Source organism: Phragmites australis, chromosome 4, assembly GCF_958298935.1.
Source record: "Phragmites australis chromosome 4, lpPhrAust1.1, whole genome shotgun sequence".
Classification (NCBI taxonomy): Eukaryota; Viridiplantae; Streptophyta; class Magnoliopsida; order Poales; family Poaceae; genus Phragmites; species Phragmites australis.
Window position 1 is genome coordinate 46,022,215 of NC_084924.1, and position 22,113 is coordinate 46,044,327.

The following is a 22,113-nucleotide window of genomic DNA, read 5'->3' on the forward strand; positions in this document are numbered from 1 at the left end:
GAGAAGTTCGTTTGCCCCGTTGCATAGGATTTTAGGATGCAGAATTTTCTTTAGCTTCATATCTTCTAGGTCCAACCGTGCATTGAGTGTATCTTTTATTTTGCTAGGTATGTCTAGTAAGGTACCAATTAAGCTCTCAAACACGTTCTTCTTCACATGCATGATGTCGATTGCGTGTCAGACCATCAAATGCTTCCAATAAGGTAGGTTCTAAAAAATTGATCTCTTCTTAAACATATGAGCGAGTTTTGCAGCTAAAAATTTTGTACTACCTTTCCCCTTTCCAAGGACAACTCTAAGATTCTTTACCATTTTATTTATATACATGCTCCCCAGTGTGAACCTTCGAAGCTCGAGGAGTCTACACTATCCCGTCAAAAACTCTTTTATTCCTGTGGTATAGTTGATCTGGGCGCAGAAACCTACGATGACTCATGTAGACCATTTTCTTACAACTCTTCCCCCACAACCCCATTGTTTCATCCAAGCACCATACATATCAATTGTAGCCTTTTAAAGTCTTTCCTGATAGTTTAGCAAGAGCAGGCCAATCTTGAGTTGTTATGAATAGCATTGCGCGTAAGGTGAAATGTTCACATCTATATTCATTCCACACACGTACGCCATCTTTCCATAGTACAAGAAGATCTTCAAGCAACGGTTGAAGATACACATCGATATTGTTGTCAAGTTGACTTAGCCCACTGATTAGCAAAGGTATCATAAGGAACATCCGCTTCATACACAACCAAGATGAAAGGTTGTAGATACAGAGAGTCACGAGCCAAGTGCTATGACTATTGCTCATATTACCAAAAGGATTCATCCCATCCATGCTCAACACGAACCTTATATTCCTCACTTCAGCTTTGAATTTCTTGTATTTTATATCGAAGTTCCTCCATTGCATTCCATCAACAGGGTGTCTAAGCATTGCGTCTTTCTTGCACCCTTCGGTGCGCCATCACATCAATTCAGCATTCGTTTTTTTGTCAAACAATAGCTTCAGACGGGAGATTACAGGGAAATACTAAACTATCTTAGTGGGGGATCTTTTATCCTTACTTTGCTCCCCTGCGTCATCATAACAGATATCATCAACATTGCGCTTGTACCGTGATGCACCGCAAACGCGACACACTTCCAAGTTTTCATCCCCATTGCGAAGCAACCTGCAATCGTTTCGGCATGTATGTATTATCTCTACTTCCAACCTAACTGGTAGATAATCTATTTAGCGTGGTACGTGTTTTAGGGCAACTCGTTGCCCTCTGGAAGCAAGTCCCTCAAGAATTGTAACAACTCGTTGAAGCCCTTATCAGACCAACCATTGCTAAACTTAATTTGCAGCAACATCAGCACAACATGCAGTTTGTTGTGCTCTTTCTTACAGCTTTTTATAGACCTCTATCATACGCTGAAACTTTTCGTGCTGCCTATCACTGGTGTAGTCTCCCTCCGTATTACGCAACATTTCATCTAAGTCATCATCATCGTTGCCGACAAAAGTATCTTCAAACGTCAACATATCGATGTCTTCGTTATCCGTCATATTGTTGCCTCCATCTTCCTCAACTGTGGACTGCTCTTCATGCACAACCTCCTCATGTTCACCGTGCTCGATCTAGCAGATATAGCTAGACTTTAAAACCTATGCGAAACATGTATGCACAGATCTGCTCTATGCCTGAAAACTACTTCTCATTCTTGCAATCAACGCACATACATCATATATAGTGAACATCACTCTTATTTTTTAGCTTTCCGTACATTACAGCAGCCCTCAAAAAAGCATCTACGCCATAAAAGAACTATACGCCGCGACGGTCAAACTTGTGCATCCATGTCCGATCTATCTGCAATATGATTATCATTACATTTTAGCAATCAATAAAAAACTAATGAAATAATAACCATGCAATATTTTAAAATACACATCTAATTTTTTAAATTACCTCGTATCTTGATTGCTTCATGTTAGATGACCCATCACCTTCTAAATATTGTCACGTCTTCATACAACTGGTGAGTGGATTTGTCATTCCTACAACACAATATTTATATTTAATATGTTGATCTATTTAGAGGTGATTTTAATCTTTTTTACTAATTCACTATAGAAAACTAGAGCTAGGTTTTAATCTATTTAGAGGTGATTTTAACATTTTTTTTCCTTGAATCACTACTAGAAAATTGAAGATCTAGGTAACAATGGCATAATCATATACTTTCATGGCTTACCAATAATTAATATGTAGTTTCACCAATTTTTGACTTACTAATAATTAATTCTAAATTACCTAAACTTAAATACATTTAAATAATTAAAGGGATTTCAATACATATATCATGGCTCCTAGTATTTTTAATATGTAGAGCATGATGAAAAAAATCTAACAAAATTAGTTTCACTATTTTTGGAGCTATATTTAATTTCTTATGTATTTTGCAAGTTTTAGCCGATTTAATGATTGAACAATAAATTTGTTTGGTAATTTCTAAATTAATCGACTATTAAAAAGGCTCTAATTCCTTTTTCACCAGGGGTTGGCTAGCCACCATCACTAACCATGGGGTCAGGCTGGCGCTAACTCGGGTCAAATTCGACCCGCGCCCAAAGGCACACAGTGTCGGGCGGCACTGGCGAGCTCGCCGACGGCGAATGGCAGCACGGCTTGGCCAGCGAGCGACACCTACGGCACCAATGCACTCCCACGAACTAACCTGACGCACAGGTGGTCGATGGCGATGGCCGGAAGGCGATGATGGCTCGACGTGCGGGGAGAAATATGCTGGTGACGAGCGACGGCAAAAACAGCCCTACCGAGAACAACTAGAGCATATACGCAAGCGTGCGGTCTCAATGGTGTGCCTATTGACCGACGGGCCCTACTGTGGCTCGACCGATGGCGAGCACACAATGGTGGTAGCAGCTCGGCCAACGCGGGCCCGCGCCAGCATTGGACAAACGGGAAAGCGACACACGCTAAAGGAAGAGAGCCACTCAAGCAAGCTCACCACGGGTTCGGTCATGGAGGAGGAGGTGGGAGGTGATGGCGTGGCGGTGAGGTGGCAGAAAGAGGTGCTGGAGTTGGGGATGATGCATTAGGGGGAGAAGAAGACGTATTTTTTAGACTGTAGACTTATTAGTGCTAGCTCATGGTTACTAGATAACACTGAAGTATCGGTGCCAGTTTAATCTAAGAGCCAGCACTAATACTAAGTACCAGTGCAGGTTCAACTCGGCTCGATCGTTGATAGAGCAAAAAAGTTATGAACAGACACTAATAGAACAATATGGATGACTGTTTTTTTTAGTGACTGTACCACTAAATCAACTAGCTTGGCCCCTTACTAGTAAAGGGCCACTCTTGTTTTATGCACTCTAACATCTATTTGCTAGTACTTTTTATTATTGTACATTACGGATTTATGGTTGTATAGAGGCTCAAACAGGTCTAAAAGTTGTTAGTTCCATTTCTTTCATGTTCTTAAAGAAATAAAAAGGACATCACAAAGTTAAGGAAAAGGGGAGCAATAAATTATTGTAGAATCTACATAAAGAAAAAAAGGAACAGTAGAAGCTAGGCTCCTACACATTTTGAGGGTTAGCTTTTTGCCCTTCTAGCAGCAAATAGATGACATTTCACTTAAGCATTGCCCACTAGTAATTTTCTTTTAAGAAAATTTGACAACGCTAGCTCATTTTTTTTCTAGGATATAAAAACAATAGGCCCTATTATATTTGATATAACTTGTGAGTAGATGCATAGAAATTTTGTACCATTTTCTACAGTAAAAATCCAATAGATTTTTTTGTTTTCTTAAAAAGAAGTTCTCTCTCTCTCACACACACAAATACTCCCCATGCTCCTGTTGCCCTCCTCCTTTGATGAGGCCAATGGCCAGCAATGGCATGGCGTCCTCCCCCTCCTCCTTCCCTCCAAACTTCCTCCTCCCAATGCAGCAGACGCCCCAAGATCATGACCCCCATGAACACCACCACCTCCCTCCTCCCCTTCATCCTCACCACAACCCGTTCCTTCCCTCCCAATGCCCCTCCCTACAAGACTTCCGAGGTACGCACGCACGCAGACAACGATCGATCGGCGAGCAGTTAATTCCATGGCAGCAACCCTGTCGCGGATCGATCGCTAGTTAGCAGCCTCTATCTAAACTGATCCACCGGACCTGACATGCGCACATGGATGCAGGTATGGCGCCAATGCTTGGGAAGCGTCCGATGTACGGCGGCGACGAGGTGAACGGGTGCGGCGGCTGGGGCGCGAACGAGGACGAGCTGTCGGACGACGGTTCGCAGGCGGGGGAGAAGAAGCGGCGGCTGAACGTGGAGCAGGTGCGGACGCTGGAGAAGAACTTCGAGCTGGGGAACAAGCTTGAGCCGGAGCGCAAGCTACAGCTGGCGCGCGCGCTGGGCCTGCAGCCGCGGCAGGTGGCCATCTGGTTCCAGAACCGCCGCGCGCGGTGGAAAACGAAGCAGCTGGAGAAGGACTACGACGCCCTCAAGCGCCAGCTCGACGCCGTCAAGGCCGACAACGACGCACTCCTCTCCCACAACAAGAAGCTCCAAGCCGAGGTACCAGCTAGCACCAGCACTACTCGCGTACTGTCTTGACAATTCAATTACACTGTGGCCTCCATCTCTGCATCTGATGATCCTCGCCGGCTGCCTGAAGCCCTGGATCTAGCTGCGTGCGTGAGTCTGTGATCCGCATCACGCTGTTGATCCGGGTGCATTAGTCGTGTCTTCGCGGCTCAATGATTGGTAGGTGATGGCCAGCTTAGCTCAGCTCAACTCAGCTAGGATCCATGTGGGTTTCAGTGCTCGCAGCAGAAAGGTTGTTGGAAGCGGCGGCAATGGGCGCTGCCGCGCTGGCTTTCTACCTGCGCGCGTACGTACTGCCTGCCTGCCTTTGTGGAATCTTGCTGCTGCAAAGGCAGGGCAGCGAGTTTTTAGTGGCTTTTGGAAAGGTCAGCAGCAGACTATGTAAGCACGGAAGAAAATTATACAGGATCCTTCCTAAAAGATCTTCACGAGATCTTAATTCATATCATTCTTTTACTAATCTGAGACTGATGTGTGTATGAGAGAAAAAGGAAAATACATATCGCGCTAGGAGGAGATCTTTCTAAGGACCAATTCTATAATTTCCTTTCATGCAGCGCTGCGCGAGTCTCTGTTTCTTTCGTTCTCTCTCTCTCGATCGAGTCTTTTGAGGAAGATGCTGTGGCTCGTGCAGTCAATGGCTTCATCATCGCCGCTCCGCATCATTAGGGGCCAGCGATCTCTGCGCCTCGTGCCCTCGTCTGAAAGCATGTCTGTGCCTTCGCTTTTCAATCAGATTTGCAATTATGTGTGCACTGCACATTGGAGAAACTTTGACACAATCAGTACTCGTATGATTGGGATTTGGGAACGCAAACTTACTGAATATTTTTATCAGATGCTACTTCTACTCAACTGGGACCGTGTAGTGCCAAGAATTTTGCATCAAGCTAGCTAGTAGTAGAAAAGGTCCTTGGTAGCAGTAATAGATCGTCTTCTCTGACGATTTCTTTGTTGAACTTGACATCAACAGATGCAAAATTCTCATGATCTTTCAAGATAAAAGAAATCCTTGTATTTGTATGCCCATTGTTGCTATGTTAATCCAATGTGGTTGGGTTACATTTTACAGCCAGCTGATCAGTTCTTGGCCTGTACTCGTGCGGCACTGCAGATACTGGCGCTGAAGGGCAGGGATGCAGGGTCGGAGCTGATCAACCTGAACAAGGAGACGGAGGCGTCCTGCAGCAACCGCAGCGAGAACAGCTCCGAGATCAACCTCGACATCTCGCGCACGCCGCCATCCGACGGCCCCATGGACCCTCTGCCGCACCAGCACGCCAGCGGCGGCGGCGGCGGCATGATCCCCTTCTACCCTTCCGTCGGCCGCCCCGCCGGCGTCGACATTGACCAGTTGCTGCACAACTCGTCGGCCCCCAAGATAGAGGAGCACGGCAACGGCGGTATCCAGGCTGCCGAAACCGCCGGCTTCGGCAACCTCCTGTGCGGCGTCGACGAGCCGCCGCCGTTCTGGCCGTGGGCCGACCACCAGCACTTCCATTGAACCATCACAAGTTCACAATAGCTAGCGTTGCAATGGTGATCAACGATGAGCAGAAAGATTCGAGGAATTTGGATTCTTGGTGACGTGCAGCAAGGGAGGGAGAAGGATTGTGTATGATCTGATCGGCGAGGTAGCTGCCTACGAGAGATTGAGATGGTGGTGCAATTTGGTTAATGAAGTTGATGCATGAAAAGGGTTTGTAGGGGGAATAAGTGAGGTGGTGTAATTTAGGTAGATTTTGGTTTGAGTTTTGATAGTATCTTTTGCATCTTCATTTTTTTTCTTTGCGTTTTTTCTTTTGTTGATACATATATAAATTTATGGATTGTGAGGCAGTGTTGTAAGTTGCATAGGTGCATGGTATTTCTTCCACTTTGTATGGATCAAGAGTAGTACGTCCATCTCTCTCTCTCTCATCTCTATCTCTATCTGTATTGCTTTTATTTTTTTTACAAAATAGATCGTGTGCCCATTTTTTCGACAGGTGACCAATGATGCAGCGGCAGACATTGTGTTCAATGTTATTCTGAATATACTGGAATAGCGTTGAGATGTTTTACTAAAAGGAAAATCATTGAGGTTATACACACCATTATCTAAAAAATCTGAGATCATACACATTGTACTGTACTTGCATGATGAATGTAAAAAGTGAGATATTCTGTTTCTAAAATCAAGCTTGCCCTCATTAGTGACCAGGAACATTGATCTATCCATCCATTCTTGTGAAGTTGTGATCAAAGCATGCATGCATGCCATCCTACAGCGCAATTAAGGCCATTTAAAAAAACAGAGGAGCAATGGGCAACAGCAACATTTGGACAGCTATCTATGTTTCCTTGGGGTCCCTTTTTTCCTTTCCCTGAGGGGTTGCGTGCTCACCAACCACTTACTCTTCTGGAAAAGCGAACTTGTTTTTGACAGAGTTTCATCTTATGGCGAATTGGCAATTCCAACCAGGCACAAACACGGTGGTGACTGTACTATATGTATAGATCTTGAGGTAAATACACATTGATCTCTCTGAAGTTTAAGCATTGCAGGTACCCAGACTCTTATGTTACACCTGGTTAAACAGCGAAAGAGAATGTCGAGGCCTCAGGCCTGCATGCAGAAACATGCTTTGCAAGTGTCTGTCCTTTCAGTTCTACCTGCTGCAGCCTAGATCTCGTATTCTCATAAGCCGTATGTATGACATGCATTGCCTCACTGCTGGCAGCTACAGTTGACTGAAACTAAACTTTGCTAGATTGCCTGGCTGCGTCTGGAGATGATTGGTGAGATCGGAACAGCAGGGGCACAAAAAAAAAAAAAAATCAATGCGAGTAAAAATGCAAGCTTGCTCTACTTCATGCGTCATGCAATGCTGGAGCGCATCAAAGACAGGAATAACAACAAAATAATTTTTCAAGGAAGGCAAAAAAAGAAGAATAAGAAGAGGTAAGTGTAGTTCACCTCATGGTCAGGCAGGTCCACAAGTCGTGGAACAATCCCTTGTGGGTTGATCAGCAATGGCGGGGCCGAACACCACAGGCAGAAGAAATCAAAGGACCGTGTCTGCAGAGAGGACGCTTTTCACAATGTCACCGACTACAAGTACCTCTTCGCCATCTCTACGCATCGATAAACGGCAATCCATGGAGAAAACAGCAAGCAAAAATTAATTACTTTCGCCAGGGATAAATGGCGAGTGATTGTTTTGTTGTATGATTCGTCCCGGGGCAGATCCAGGGTGGTTTAGTGGTGTCATGTGACACTAATAAAATTTGGTAATTTTTATAGAAACTAAATGTTTATTAATGTTCGTTACATAAGCTACGCTATGATTCTATGGAGGTGACACTAATGATTCTTTTGACTGGATCTGCCCCGGCTTTCGTCACATGTTCGTGGTGGATTATGGTAATCAAAGTAACCGTTTTCAGGTCAATTAGTGTTTGGTTAAATAGCTGGTATTTCCAAACCACATAGAAACAGGGATACTATTGCATTGAAAGTAGCTGAAAAATGTCGAGGTACGTACAAAAGAAAATATTCACATGGGTTTTAGGAACAAGCTTTGAACCAAATATCGCAGCAACCAGTTTCAAAAAAAAAAAAAAATAGTGCAGCAACAGTAAGGGAGGCAATCCAACAGTTAACGAGTAAAGCAGAAAGGAGTGTACCCTTGAGCAGTACTGAACAATGTGCAACCATGAGTCCAAGCTAGGCATGGGCATAGTTCAGGGTTTTTTTTAATAATACTAATGAAAGTGTGAAAAAAATATTTTCGCACTATGGAAATGCGAAAAAATATTTTTGAAGAATAAAAATGCGAAAAAATAATTTTCTGTGCCACATAAATGAGAAAACATATTTTTGCAGTTTGAATGTGCAAAAAATAATTTAAAATTATTTTAATGCATGCAAAAAATATGCAGTGCCCATGCAAGTTTGCCATTTTATTTGTTTAAATGATAAAGTCGTAGGCAGAGTATTAAAAATATACTAAATATTTTTTGCAGGCATTAAAAATAACTCTTCGCCACTCGCCTCTTTCTCTCTCTGTCGGCCGACTTCCAAGGAGATGTGCGCGTTGGCTAGAGGGGAAGGATTTTTTATTCATATAACTCCTAATAATTGATAGGGCCTCAAATAAAACCCTAAAAATCTAAAAAAACCATTAATATTCTTATTCTATGATGGAATAATTTTTGAAATTATTTTCAGCTCTAGATTATATGGTCAAAAAGTGAGTTCCTTTGCAAGTATATAAATAGAGCATATAAATGGAGTATTACAAAGGAACTCACTTTTTTACCATATAAACTAGGGATAGAAATAATTTTAGAAATTAGTCCATCATATAAGAAGTATAGTAGTGATTTTTTTTCCATATTTTTGGGATTTTATTTGAAGCACTAACAATTGTTAGGAGTTATAAAAGTAGCCTTTTTGAAGAATTTTAGTTTAAATTATACATAGGTTTTTTGGGTGAATCCAATATTGATTGCACATGGATTATAGAACATGTAAAAAATGTTCTAGGATTTTTAGAGAAATAGAAGACCATTTTTTTAGATGAATCTAATTAAAATCGGATTTTGTGTGAAATTAGTGCACAATACTTTAGTTTTGTGTTTCTATTTATAATACTTGTAGTTTTGTGTTACAAATAGCATAAACTTGTAGTTTTGTGTAATTCACTACTTCAATAATTGACCTACAGGCCCATATGAAAATGGCAAACCTGTCGTGTGAAAAATATTTGTGCAACACAACAAAATAACAACTTACATGGGCACTAAATAATTTTTGCATGCATTAAAAAACTTAAAAATTAATTTTCGCATGTTCAATCTGGGAAAATTTTTGTTGCGTGAATGTGTATTATTTGTGAATTTTTTGTTATTTTGGGTAATATTTTTGTAATTTCCAAGAAAAATAGTATTATTTTTTTTAAATCCCACAGTTCAGTACCGGCATGAACTGCTTGATCTGGTCCAGTTGTGAATTGTAAGGTGCTCGTACACTAGCTAGACGACATACGGACACACGACCAACCATTGATTCCGTTCACTATTTTATCTGGACGAGAAGAAATTTCATCCAACAATTTTTCAAAAAAGAATCAGCGAGAACATTCCAATATTCCATCCATCTTATGACCGTTCAGTTCTGAATCTGACAGCAGGCTGACAGTGCCTCTGCCCTAATAGCATTGTAATAAAACTTAGAAAGAAAAACTTCAGGGGCATTATGACAACCTGCAATTTCCTCTCTCTTTTTCTTCTTCTGAAATGTAGATACTCGTATGCGATTTTTTCGAGCACATCAAGCAAAAGGGAAAGCCGGAAAGGATAGTACGTAGGGCCTGTGTCCAGATGGGTACGAGATGCTCCCGATCGATGGGGTCGGCGAGGACGAGGCTGGTGGTGTGTGTAAATAGACATAGTCCGTCCAAACTGTTGCATCGGTTCAGTGCCTTTGAGATCGATCAGGGGCATGCATGCATGGCCATTGCCAAGGGCCCCCTTCCTCCTCCGATCCATGTGACAGCACAGTGCCCAACTGACCACCAGTCCTTTGCTATCTATGTCCCAGCTTTTGCTTGCTTGCCTGCCAGTGATGAGATCGATCGATGTATGGCCGGTTATGTTGGGAGGATAAGCCTATGATGTTCTTGTCCGGAACGCGGGAAATCGAACAGTCTCACGCGAAATTACCGCGCTCCATACCGAACATGACAGAGGTTTCTCCTTCCCCGTGCTGATCATCTGCAGCAGTGCTTCCTTGTTTGATCGGACGGGGATGGTGCTTCAAATTTGTGGAGTACTGTAGCAGCCATCAATACTGTGTATATAGTATGATTGTAGGTTCGAAAGGAAGAGAAGAGTAACGTAAGGTAGGAAATAGGTAGCTGTTGGAGATAAAAAAAAGATACTGTAATAATATTAAAGAATACTATAATAATATTATAGAGGATAAATTTTTAGAATCTCTACTGAAAATGACCTAAACCAGCCAACAAGGATGTCGCTGTGGCGAGTGATGGAATCCGCACATGAATCGGCGGCTAATGTCAGCCCGCCAATGCCATGGCGTGCTCGATCGTATCGCCGCCGGTCCCGAGTTTTCTAGTCGCGTGTCTCAGGGAATGAGAGGGAATACAGATTCGCAGGCATGTGTCGCCAACTGCTGAACTGCTGCCTCCAACTGATACCAGTAGCATGGCGCGCGCACCGGAAAATCATGCACGATGTGATACAGATAGGAGTAGGATTTTATACGAAGGGATCCCTCTCTGACGGTTCCAGGCAATGGCCAAGAAGCGGAACATTGTGCCATCCCTCATCTATTTCTGCCGAATCTGTGGCAACTTTGGCTGGTGATTACGGTGCCGCTGCTGCATCAACGAGATGATAATCCCAGGAGGCTTTCTCATCTTTATACCCTTAGCAATGGCAGCGGGCAGGAGATCCAAATTTCTCCCGCTGTCCGCGGCCGATGTTACCTAACGATATGGGGAAGGAGGGAAGCGCGCAGGGACGGCAGGCAGGTGCGCTGCACATGGCGTGTAGGGAGATGTCTGCCCGCGGCAGCGCTGCACGAGGCCGCCTGGCCGTGTGTTTCCAGTTCCACCCCGCATCCGAAGAAAAAGGTCTGGGAACTGAGTGGCGCGACGCAACTGCATCTTGGGTCGAGGTCCAGCTCGAGCAGATTTCGGAACTGTTCGCTGCAGATCTCTGCCAATCGTGGTCGGTGCCCTGCCCGTCGCTGTGTTCTTCAAACTGCTCATCATTTTGTCAGGTGATGAATGATATGTGATGGAGAGCTACATGCGTCCTTGCTGAGGTGAGATTTGGGAGTATAGAAAGATGACTTAGGACATCGACTGTGGAGTATCCGAGTATGTATGACGAATGACCCACTCCTCTGAAGTCAGTCAATACTTCATTCACAGCAGGGACTCTAGTGCCTGCTGTAAAAGAGTGATGACTGTAGATGTAGCCTGTAGTCCATAGACACAGCCCAAGTTTGGAGCCAAAAAGCGGGCCGGAATTTTAAAACAGTGTGGATAAGCAATGAGGACCACATACAGCTCAAGGCTGTGTGGGTAAGCAAACATAAGCCCAGGAACCTCATGGGTCTAAGGAGATTTTTTATATATTATTTAAATAAACAATTATATATATATAAATATCTATTTTAAAAATTGCAAATCAAAACTCCTATCACCTGTTGAAAGTTATTTTTTGTCTAAAATTTCTTTTTTTCATTGTAACAGTCATATTTTTGTTTGAATTTTTTTATTGAGGTAATAATATACTCTACACTATATAATATTTTTTGAATTTTTTATGATTATTTTGATAGTATTTTAAATTTTAAGAACATTGGAATGCACTATTTTTTTTAACCTGTCAGCTGACAGGAGTTTAGATTTATAAATTTTTTTAAACGGATACATATTTTTATTGAAAAATATAAAAATATAAAAGTTGTTCTAAGGAGGTCTACGTGTACCAATTCAGGTCCTCCACGTGTCTCCAACCGTGCGCACAATAACCATCAGAATCCGGAAGCCCCACCCGCGCGCGCTTCCAATCCACCAACCAGAGTTCAGAGATAATCCACCGGCGCACCATGCCACCGCCGTCCACCGCCGCCGCGGCGACCATTTCATCCATTCTCCGCCCAACGCCACCTCCGCCTCTCTCCTTCCACACCACGCTCCCACAAACCAGGCGCCCAGCGGACTCCGCTTCGCGACTCGTCGTCGCGCGGGCCGCCGCGTCGGAAGCGCGCGGTGGGGCCGCCGACGCGATGTTAAACATAAAAGGCAATATCTATTCCTAGAATCATATGAACTATTCTTAGCAGGTTATCATCTGTAATTAGGAGCTGTGTCTCCTTCCTATTTGCGCGCTATATGCCGCATGTAAACCTGTCATGTATTCTTGATCTATAAATATGAGACGTCCTGCTCCATGGAAAGGCAGGCAGCGCCATTTACATCGACATGGTATCAGAGCCATAGTTTTTCTACGAAATGTCGTCCACGACTTCTTCTTCCTCCCCCTCCACCATCTCTTCTGCCATGGCCAGCTCTAGCTCCACTACCTTTGCCCCGACCCCTATCCACCATGCCGTTACCATTCGCCTCAACAAATCCAACTATATGCTGTGGCGTGCGCAACTTCTTCCCTATCTGAGGAGTACCAAACTGATCGGATACATTGATGGATCCGTTACCGCGCCACCTAAACTCGTTGCGTCGTCCAACGCTGAAGGCGCCGAGCAAGTTCCCAATCCGGCTTATGACCGGTGGTATGACCAAGATCAGCAACTTCTGAGCGGTCTTCTCTCCTCCATGACCGAGGATCTCCTCCTTGATGTCATGGCTGCCACGACCGCCAAAGAAGCCTGGGATACCTTGCAGCGCATGTTCTCCTCCGCTGTGCGCGCTCGAGCCGTTCAGGTTCGCATCGATCTCGCCACCATGAAGAAGCGAGATATGTCCGCCAATGACTATTTTCGCAAGATCAAAGGGCTCACCTATGAGCTTGCCGCTACCGATGCTCCTCTCAGCAATGATGAAATTATCGCGCACCTCCTGGCGGGTCTCGGATCGGACTACGATTCGTTTGTGACCTCCATGACGACCAAGACCGAAGCCCTCTCCCTCGATGACGTCTACGCCTACCTCCTCGCCTTTGAGTCTCGCCAGGCGCTGAACCAGGCCGAGACACGACTCAACGTGGGCGCCGCCGCCAATTTTGCTGGTCGTGGGGGCGCGCCGCGCGGACGTGGTCGTGGTGCACCGCCTGCGCGTGGGCGCGGTCGTGGGCCTCCACCGTTCCATGGCCGCGGTCGTGGATCTGCTCCAAGCTATGACCGTCCCAAGCGCCCACCGTGCCAAATCTGTGGCAAAGAGAACCACACCGCGGTCAAATGCTGGTATCGCATGGATGAATCCTACCAGGAGGAGCAACCCTTCGTTGCTGCTGCTACAACCACTTCCTACAAGGTCGATCCTAACTGGTATATCGACACCGGGGCTACCGATCACATCACCAGTGACTTGGATCGCCTCGCTCTCCGTGAACAGTACCATGGTGGTGAGACCGTCCAAGTTGGCAATGGGGCAGGTTTGCACATTTTGCATATTGGTTCTTGTTCAATTAATACTGCTACTAGATCCCTAACCCTAGACAATGTTCTTCATGTTCCTGAAATTGCCAAACATCTTCTTTTCCGTTCATAAATTAGCTCGTGATAATCATGTCTTTTTTGAATTTCATCCTCATCATTTTTTCATAAAGGACATAGCAACGAGGCAAATTCTTCTGGAAGGCACAAGTGAAGCCGGTCTCTATCCCATCAAGCTCTCCGACATCGAGTCCTTCAAACAAGCCCTTCTCCATGTCAAGGTGTCCCCAGATCAGTGGCATGCTCGGTTCGGCCACCCCTCTACCCAAGTCGTTAGGTCTATTTTAAGATTGAATAATCTTCCTTGTTCTAAGGAATCGAGTCCCACCATAAGTAATGCTTGTCAATTAGGCAAGAGTCATCAACTTCCATACAATAATGCTATTCATCGTTCCACATCTCCTTTAGAACTTGTGTTTTCGGATGTTTGGGGTCCTGCCCCAAAATCCGTTGGTGGGTACTCTTATTACATAAGCTTTATCGATGACTACAGCAAATTTACTTGGGTTTACTTGATGCATGATAGAACTGAGGTTCAGCGTATCTTCTTGCAATTTCAAGCTCATGTAGAACGCCTCCTTGATGCTAAAATCAAATGTGTTCAATCCAATTGGGGTGGGGAGTACCAAAAACTTCACAATCAATTTTTTCGATCTCTTGGCATTTCTCATCATGTGTCTTGCCCCCACACCCACCAACAAAATGGTTCGGCCGAGCGCAAACATCGTCACATTGTTGAAACCGGGCTCTCCCTCTTAGCTCATGCATCCATGCCATTAAAATTTTGGGATGAGGCGTTTGTTATTGCCACCTACCTCATAAACCGATTGCCAACACGTGTTATTGATAATTTGTGCCCTCTTGAGAGTTTGTTCAAAGCCCCGCCGAACTACACCATGCTTCGCATTTTTGGGTGTGCGTGTTGGCCTCATTTACGACCGTATAATAAACACAAACTCTCTTTTAGATCAAAAGGGTGTGTGTTTCTTGGGTATAGCTCAAATCACAAAGGGTACAAATGCCTTGACATGGAATCCGGCCGAGTTTACATCTCCCGTGACGTTGTTTTTTATGAGAGCCAATTTCCCTTCGCCACTAATTCCTCATCCACCAATAATCACCAACGAACCAGCCCCACCACCAGTTCCCCGGATCGTAGCAGTGTTATTTTGGGCACTAATCATATGCATTTGTTTCCTGCTAACCCCTTGGCTGCAGCTATCTCGGATGCAGATGATCCTGGGCACACTGCACCTGCATCAGCTTTGGGATCCGCGCCAACATTCCCTGACGGCGCAGGCGACCCGGCAGGCGCGCCGGCTGGTGCTGCGGCACCCGTACCCCGTGTGGATCTGCCTGGTCCGGGGTCCCCGCCTGTCTCCCCACAATCGGCGCAGCGCTCGCCCGGCCCCCCTTCCCACCCGACAGGCGACACGGGTGCCCAGCGCGCTGTCGACTCGCCCGGCGACCGGTCGGCTGGCTCGCCCCGCGAGTTGGCTGCCCCGGCGTTATCACATGCTCACCCGGCTCCTGGTGTGCAACCGGATGCTGCAGCGCCTGATGCTGCACCTCACCGGTATGGTACTCGCCTCAGCAACAAGATCACCAAGCCCAAAGTGCGCACCGATGGTACCGTGACATACTCAGCAGTCCGCACTACTGATGATGAACCAACCTGCTATACCAACGCCAAGTCTCATCCTCTTTGGCGAGAAGCTATGAATTAAGAATTTCAGGCTCTTCTCAAGAATAAGACTTGGCATCTTGTCCCACCTCGTGCCGGTCTCAATGTCATTGATTGCAAGTGGATTTTCAAATTGAAACGCAAAGCGGATGGTTCGATTGATCGCTATAAAGCTCGCTTGGTGGCGAAAGGCTTCAAACAACAGTATGGCGTGGATTATGATGATACCTTCAGCCCGGTGATAAAGCCTACTACTATTCATCTTCTTCTATCACTTGCCGTCTCTCGTGGTTGGTCTCTTTGCCAAATTGATATTCAAAATGCTTTTCTCCATGGCCATCTTGATGAGGATGTTTATATGAAACAACCGCCTGGTTTTGTGGACTCGGATCACCCTACTTATTTGTGCAAGCTGGACAAGTCATTATATGGCCTCAAACAGGCACCAAGGGCGTGGTTCTCTCGTCTAAGTGGCAAGTTATTACAGCTAGGTATTTCTGCCTCTAAAGCCGATGTTTCATTGTTTATATTCAACAAAGGTGGCATTCAGATGTACATTCTCATCTATGTGGATGATATCATCATTGTGAGCTCTTCATCATCGGCCACAGATCGTCTCCTTACTCAACTCCAAGCTGAATTTGCGGTAAAAGACCTTGGACCCTTGAGTTATTTTCTTGGTATTGAAGTGCATCCTACTTCAACCGGCCTCATCTTGACATAACACAAATATATCAAAGATATCTTGAAGCGCACCAACATGGCCTCCTCCAATCATGTGTCCACACCTATGCTCCCTACCGATAAGTTGATGTTAGCAAGTGGTACTCCTCTCTCAACTGAAGATGCTACACGCTATAGAAGTGTTGTTGGTACTCTCCAATACCTCTCATTGACACGACCGGATATATCTTTTTGTGTCAATCGTGTGTGTCAATTCCTCTCGGCACCTACAACAACTCATTGGGCGGCAGTCAAACGCATCCTGCGTTACCTCCATGCCACTTCGGACTTGGGCCTATGCATCACAAGATCAGAGTCCTCCTTTCTCAGTGCATTTTCGGATGCGGATTGGGTAGGCAATCCGGACGATCGGCGCAGCACAGGTGGCTATGCCATCTATTTTGGCGGTAATCTTATCTCCTGGAGCTCACGCAAGCAGCCCACCGTCTCTCGCTCAAGCACGGAGGCCGAATACAAGTCGGTTGCTAACGCTACTACTGAAGTTATATGGATCCAAGTGCTGCTTCGTGAACTCGGAATTTCTCAACATCGACCGCCGAGCTTATGGTGCGACAACATTGGGGCTACTTATCTCTCGGCCAATCCGATCTTTCATCGCCGCACTAAACATGTTGAAGTGGATTATCATTTTGTCCGGGAGCGTGTTGCATCTCGTCAGTTGGAAGTACGCTTCATCTCATCCAAAGATCAAATCGCTGATATCATGACGAAGCCGCTACCGGTCGCTGCATTCTCTAATCTTCAGCGCAATCTGAACTTAGTTGCACACCGTTCAGATTGAGGGGGGTGTTAAACATAGAAGGCAATATCTATTCCTAGAATCATATGAACTATTCTTAGCAGGTTATCATCTGTAATTAGGAGCTGTGTCTCCTTCCTATTTGCGCGTTATATGCCGCATGTAAACCTGTCATGTATTCTTGATCTATAAATATGAGACGTCCTGCTCCATGGAAAGGCAGGCAGCGCCATTTACATCGACACGCGGGAGCCGAGGCTGTGTTCTTTGACGGCGGCGAACCTTCTCCTGGGGCTGACCCTGCTGTGGCTGCCGCTAACGCTGGCGGCCGTGTCCCGCGCGTTCATCCTGCGGTACCGCTTCACCTCCCGCCGCGTGACCGTCGTCTCCGGGCTGTCCGGCGCCGACCGCACCGACTTCCCCTACTCCTCCGTGACGTCCGTGGTCATCGTGCCGCGGTTCATCGGCGAGTGGGGCGACATCATCATCACCCTCAAGGACGGCACCAAGGTCGACCTCAGGAGCGTGCCCAGGTTCCGAGAGGTCGCCGACTACTGCCGCACCATGGCCGCCGGCGAGGGCTCTCTCGCCAGCTAGCTGGAGACGGACTGAGGGCAACGCGAGGCTGTTCATACTCCATTGGGGGTTTCAATGTCTTCATCTGTTCTATTCTTGTGTGCTTGCTATGCGAATGTATCATCTAAATGCTGATGAGAAGTTAATGATTGCCGATAACTCCAAATTCCATACGAATCATTCGATACGACACATTCGGATTAATTCACAACAATCATGGGATGAAATCGCACATCCGCTTAATCGCATGCCGTGTTGATCTTCTTGTGAGATGGTAGTCCGAGTCCAGACTTCAGAAGTTCAGAGTCAGAATTATGCGTCTGTCTTTTGTATTGCGAAGATTTCTCGGTGGAACAGGATATGCTGTCATCTTAACTGGATCATGTTGCAATGAGCCAATTATCATATATCTGCTTTTCGATGGCTTAGAATTGCCGGCGGACTTCACTCTGAACCTGTCGGACTCTGGAAAAAACCCCACCTTTAAAACCTCATAACCCTAACCCTAACATCGACAGAGCACTAACCTTTAAAACCTCACCATCGCTGGAGAAGGAGGGGCAGCTGAAGCACTGATCTTGAGGCACATCGGACGCAACAAAAATCGAGTGCTAGGAAGGGCTGCAAGGCTCGGTTAAGATTTTAGCTTTTCCGAAATTAAAATAGGCAAGTAGTACTGCCTACTGTGGGCTATCTGGTTACGGGAATAGGCAATTGGGTACTAATGTATCATCCACATTCATGGGCCGGCCCAATAGACACTAAGGAAAGATTACATTTTCCTTTTCAACTGAAGTTGTTCATCTATACTATGTAAAATCGAGTTACGGCAGATCTGAATGATCTTTATTGTATATCTTATATGTTTAAATGGTTCATAATTAAAATTTATCCTCGTCTCTCCCTCTCAATTGTTTGAAAACCTCCTATTAATTAAAACCTGTAATTAATAGACGCTATCAATATTAAAAATATTAATATTTCTTTCTATCTATATTTAATAACTAGAATCAATCTATATCTATTAAGCTGCATGCACTAACTGGTTCACCGAAAAACCTAAGCTGATAAGAAAATGTGAGCAATTCACTTATATTTCAACATCCCTCCTTACGTGGATGCTCCCTCCGGCCTCAGATGTGAAAATAGGAGTCGGTTGTAATTTTTTATTTAATTGCGTCCATCAAAACTCGAACTCGAGACCTCTATCACTGATATCGTATTAAGCTACATGCACCAACCGGTTCATCTAAAAGCTTAAGCTGAGGGAGAAAAGTGGGCAATTCACTTATATTTCAATAATATCTTTTATAAAAATTAGATATAGAATGCAAGAGTTATGTATAAGTTTTTGATATATATTGTCTACGAGTCTTAATCACACAGCTCAAAAATTCGTACTTAGACCCCACTAATTACCGAACTTAATCAAATTTTCTTGTTCCCTTCCCCTCAAGTAACAACCAATCACCTCTCATATCTTGTATGATTGCATCCAACTCCGAGCCCGCTTCACCATGCTGGACGTTAGAGATTAGTTTGACCTTCTATTCTTTCTTTCTTTTTTTCTATCATTTTCTTTCTCTTTATAAGGATGAGTATGTTTTTGCTATCTTTGATAAGCTTTAGGATACATATACAGCTTTTTGTTTTTTAATTATCTTTTTTATGATTTTTTTTGGTTCCATCACAATATTATTGATTCAATGTGTGTAATAAGTGTGTTGTTGCTAGTCCTCTCAAAGATAACAGAAAAGAAATTTTAATCTGGGCAAAAAAATAAAGGATGAGTGACTAACTGACTAGTCTGTCCTTGCATTCAATTGTGCGCGGACCGATTCACAGCTGCGAATAAATGATGGGCAATCTCCTCGTACTTGGACACTTCTCTCTCAGTATGAAAGCAACGGCATATGTTTGGTTCTGGAGACCGATCAATACGGGCACCAGGCCGATGCCTCCGCAACTCAAATCAAGTTGCGTCGTTGGCTAATCTGAAAGCAATTGGTAGCTGAAATCTGAATTGACTGTCATGGTTTTCTTCTAAGCATGGTCATCCAGATAATGAGGTGTTACGGAACACAAGAGGCAACAAATGATGTGATTAATCTGCTTTCGTCAACCGTGCTTTGGTGTTGGGCTGGACCTACTGGAGACTTTCAGGTTCCATGCTTGATGCCGCTGTCATGCTTGCAGGTACACACTGAGCCAGCTGACATGGCTCCAAAAGAAGTATTAATCAATGAATTTCAGCTTTAAATTTGAGTTTTGTTTTAATTAGCAAGTCAACCCGGCGGCTGGTGCATTTGTATGTATGACAGCCACCAGCTATCTTGGCAATACTAAAATTCAGTATTGTCGTTGGCTCACTGGTGTGGTACTGAATTTTGCCTCTCTTTCTTAAGCAAGACAGTGTGATTGAGATGCAGACAGTGCTGCAATGGAGTAGAGCAGTAGACCAAGAACTGGTCCTGTCGAAATTCTGTCAGTGTTCATATCTGTCTGTAAACATGGTAGCTGCAGTGATGATGATAAAGCAGCACTAATCAGTTTCTTAAGAACTCGTTAGGTAACTCAGCAATAGCATGATCCCATGTTAATTTCTAGTAAAATGATCACTGAGGATAAATATCAGAGAGCAGTGGATGCACACCAAGAATTGAACATTATGTAGGTTCTCTCGATGTAAACTCTAGATTATTTCTAGTTGCTAATACATGGCCGGTGATCCCTAACCAGCACTCGATTCTTACAGTAATTTGCAATTTTAAAAGATCATCAGTTTTTACTCCTTCAAAAAGATGATTCCCCTTTCACAATCCAGAACAATGTGTACGTGTGTGTCTTTGCGGCAATCCTTCCTTTTCTTCCTGCTGGGCTGGTAGTAGTGGACCGGTCTACCACCATGCCGCAGTTCGCTTTCTTTGTCCGATTCTTTCCTTTCCTCTGCATCTCGCTTTGCCTTCTCAGTCAGTGGCCGTTTAGGTTTCAGAAAAATTGTCGACCGCTTTTTAGTGCGCAGTATCGAGAGGTTTGAAACGCTCCCCGTTGCTCTTTTTTAAAGATGAAGTAAAGACGAAGTTATGAAGGATTCCAACAAGACATCAAAGATATATACATAGCTACTTTATAATTATAAATATTCGTGTTGAGAGCAACCGCATTGTGAATGCCTGCAAATGGCGAGTTGTTTACCATATCTAGAATCCTTTGATCAATCTTTTTAACTTTCTTTATGATGTTTTTGGGTAAGCAAAGCGCCTTTGGGCGTGCCGTTTACACCAGCTTAGAACAATCCGGTACACTCCTCACTGTGCAGAGAGTGCTCACTGCCTGGATTAGCTCCGGTCTCCAATCTACCACAAGGCCAACTGCCTGACGATGTTACATTTGCAACTAGATTGGAGTTAAAAAAAAAAAACATCTGCTGCAAGTTTGCAACAAAGGATAGCAGCATTTCTGTTTCTTTTTTTAATTAACTGGCAAGAGATTTGTCAATTATATATTAATAGAGGAGGAGAAAAGTTAGATAATAGACTGACGGGGAATAAAAAAGCAACAAAAAGACCCTAATTAGGGCAGAGAAAGAAAGGACACTAGGTTCTCAGGTCCCGTAATGCACCATGCCTTTGCCTCCTCCTTGGTTTTCGCTAACAAGGCTGTCACGTCCTAAAATACTAATTATGTTATTAAACATACATGATCATCATAATATGTAATTATATATATTTATTTATCGAGTTGAGCCGAAATGTGTTTCAAGTATTTTAAGATGATTTAGAGCACTTTGGAGAAGCTCCAAATACTTAAAAAAGGTGAAGAGTGAAGATAAGGGGACACTTAGGAACATTCAGCAAAAACCACCCTCGTGATTTGATCGGGCTTACCCGTGATCTGACCGCTAGGTGTGCAGCCATATGAGCTTACCACATAGACTTACCGCGATCTGATAGGGAGCATTGATGGCCTGAGCGCCAGAGTATAGAGGCTCAATTTAAGTGAATCGACCACTCTCTCTTGCTCTCTCTCTCTCTCTCTCACACACACACACACTCACTCCCTCCCTCTCTTCACCACTCCACCTTACAGAGAGAAGGAGAGCTCCACCTCGACGTCCATGATGATTGAAGATCGACGGTGGGAATTTTCCTAAGTTTCTGGAGGACTTCCCCAAGCTCCTCCACTCTTCTCCCTTGCCAGAGGCATGCTCATCCAATCTCAAGCCCGCACGCCACCCTAGAACCCGATCTCCAAATTGGAGCTTCTCTCGAGTGGAGTGATCTGCTAGGAAGCTGTCATACACTAAGGTGAGACATTCCCTACTATTTTCTTGTTGTTTCCGACCTCGATTTGACCCTCATGTTATTTAGACCCAAGTTCAGCCTAGCCTAGATCCAATCCATGGGGTATTTTGAGTTTAGCTCAGTGAATATTGTCCAAATCACTTTAGAAGCATTCCACTAGTCCTATAGAGTATTCTGGTACCCTTCGTCGTCGAAGGTTTCGCCGAGTCCTCGCCGGTGACCCCACAAAGGCGCTGTCGGCAA

The 22,113-nt window shown here is 44.6% G+C and overlaps 1 protein-coding gene and 1 non-coding gene across 3 annotated transcripts; both read left to right on the plus strand.

The window, feature by feature from the left end:
* Window positions 1–3,839: 3,839 nt before the first annotated feature.
* Window positions 3,840–6,475, plus strand: LOC133916827 (homeobox-leucine zipper protein HOX21-like). 2 transcript variants are annotated; one of them, XM_062360684.1, is made up of 3 exons: window positions 3,840–4,079; window positions 4,215–4,597; window positions 5,700–6,475. In XM_062360684.1, the coding sequence occupies exons 1-3, from the start codon at window positions 3,893–3,895 to the stop codon at window positions 6,129–6,131; spliced, it is 1,002 nt and encodes a 333-aa protein (XP_062216668.1). In that variant the 5' UTR covers window positions 3,840–3,892; the 3' UTR covers window positions 6,132–6,475. The 2 variants fall into 2 exon arrangements, with proteins under 2 accessions (XP_062216668.1, XP_062216669.1); XM_062360685.1 differs by having other exon boundaries at window positions 5,742–6,475.
* A 6,719-nt stretch (window positions 6,476–13,194) lies between these two features.
* On the plus strand, window positions 13,195–13,333 carry LOC133917248 (small nucleolar RNA Z247). Its single transcript, XR_009909651.1, has one exon. It is a non-coding gene; the product is annotated as a small nucleolar RNA Z247 (small nucleolar RNA).
* The last annotated feature ends 8,780 nt before the right edge of the window (window positions 13,334–22,113 follow it).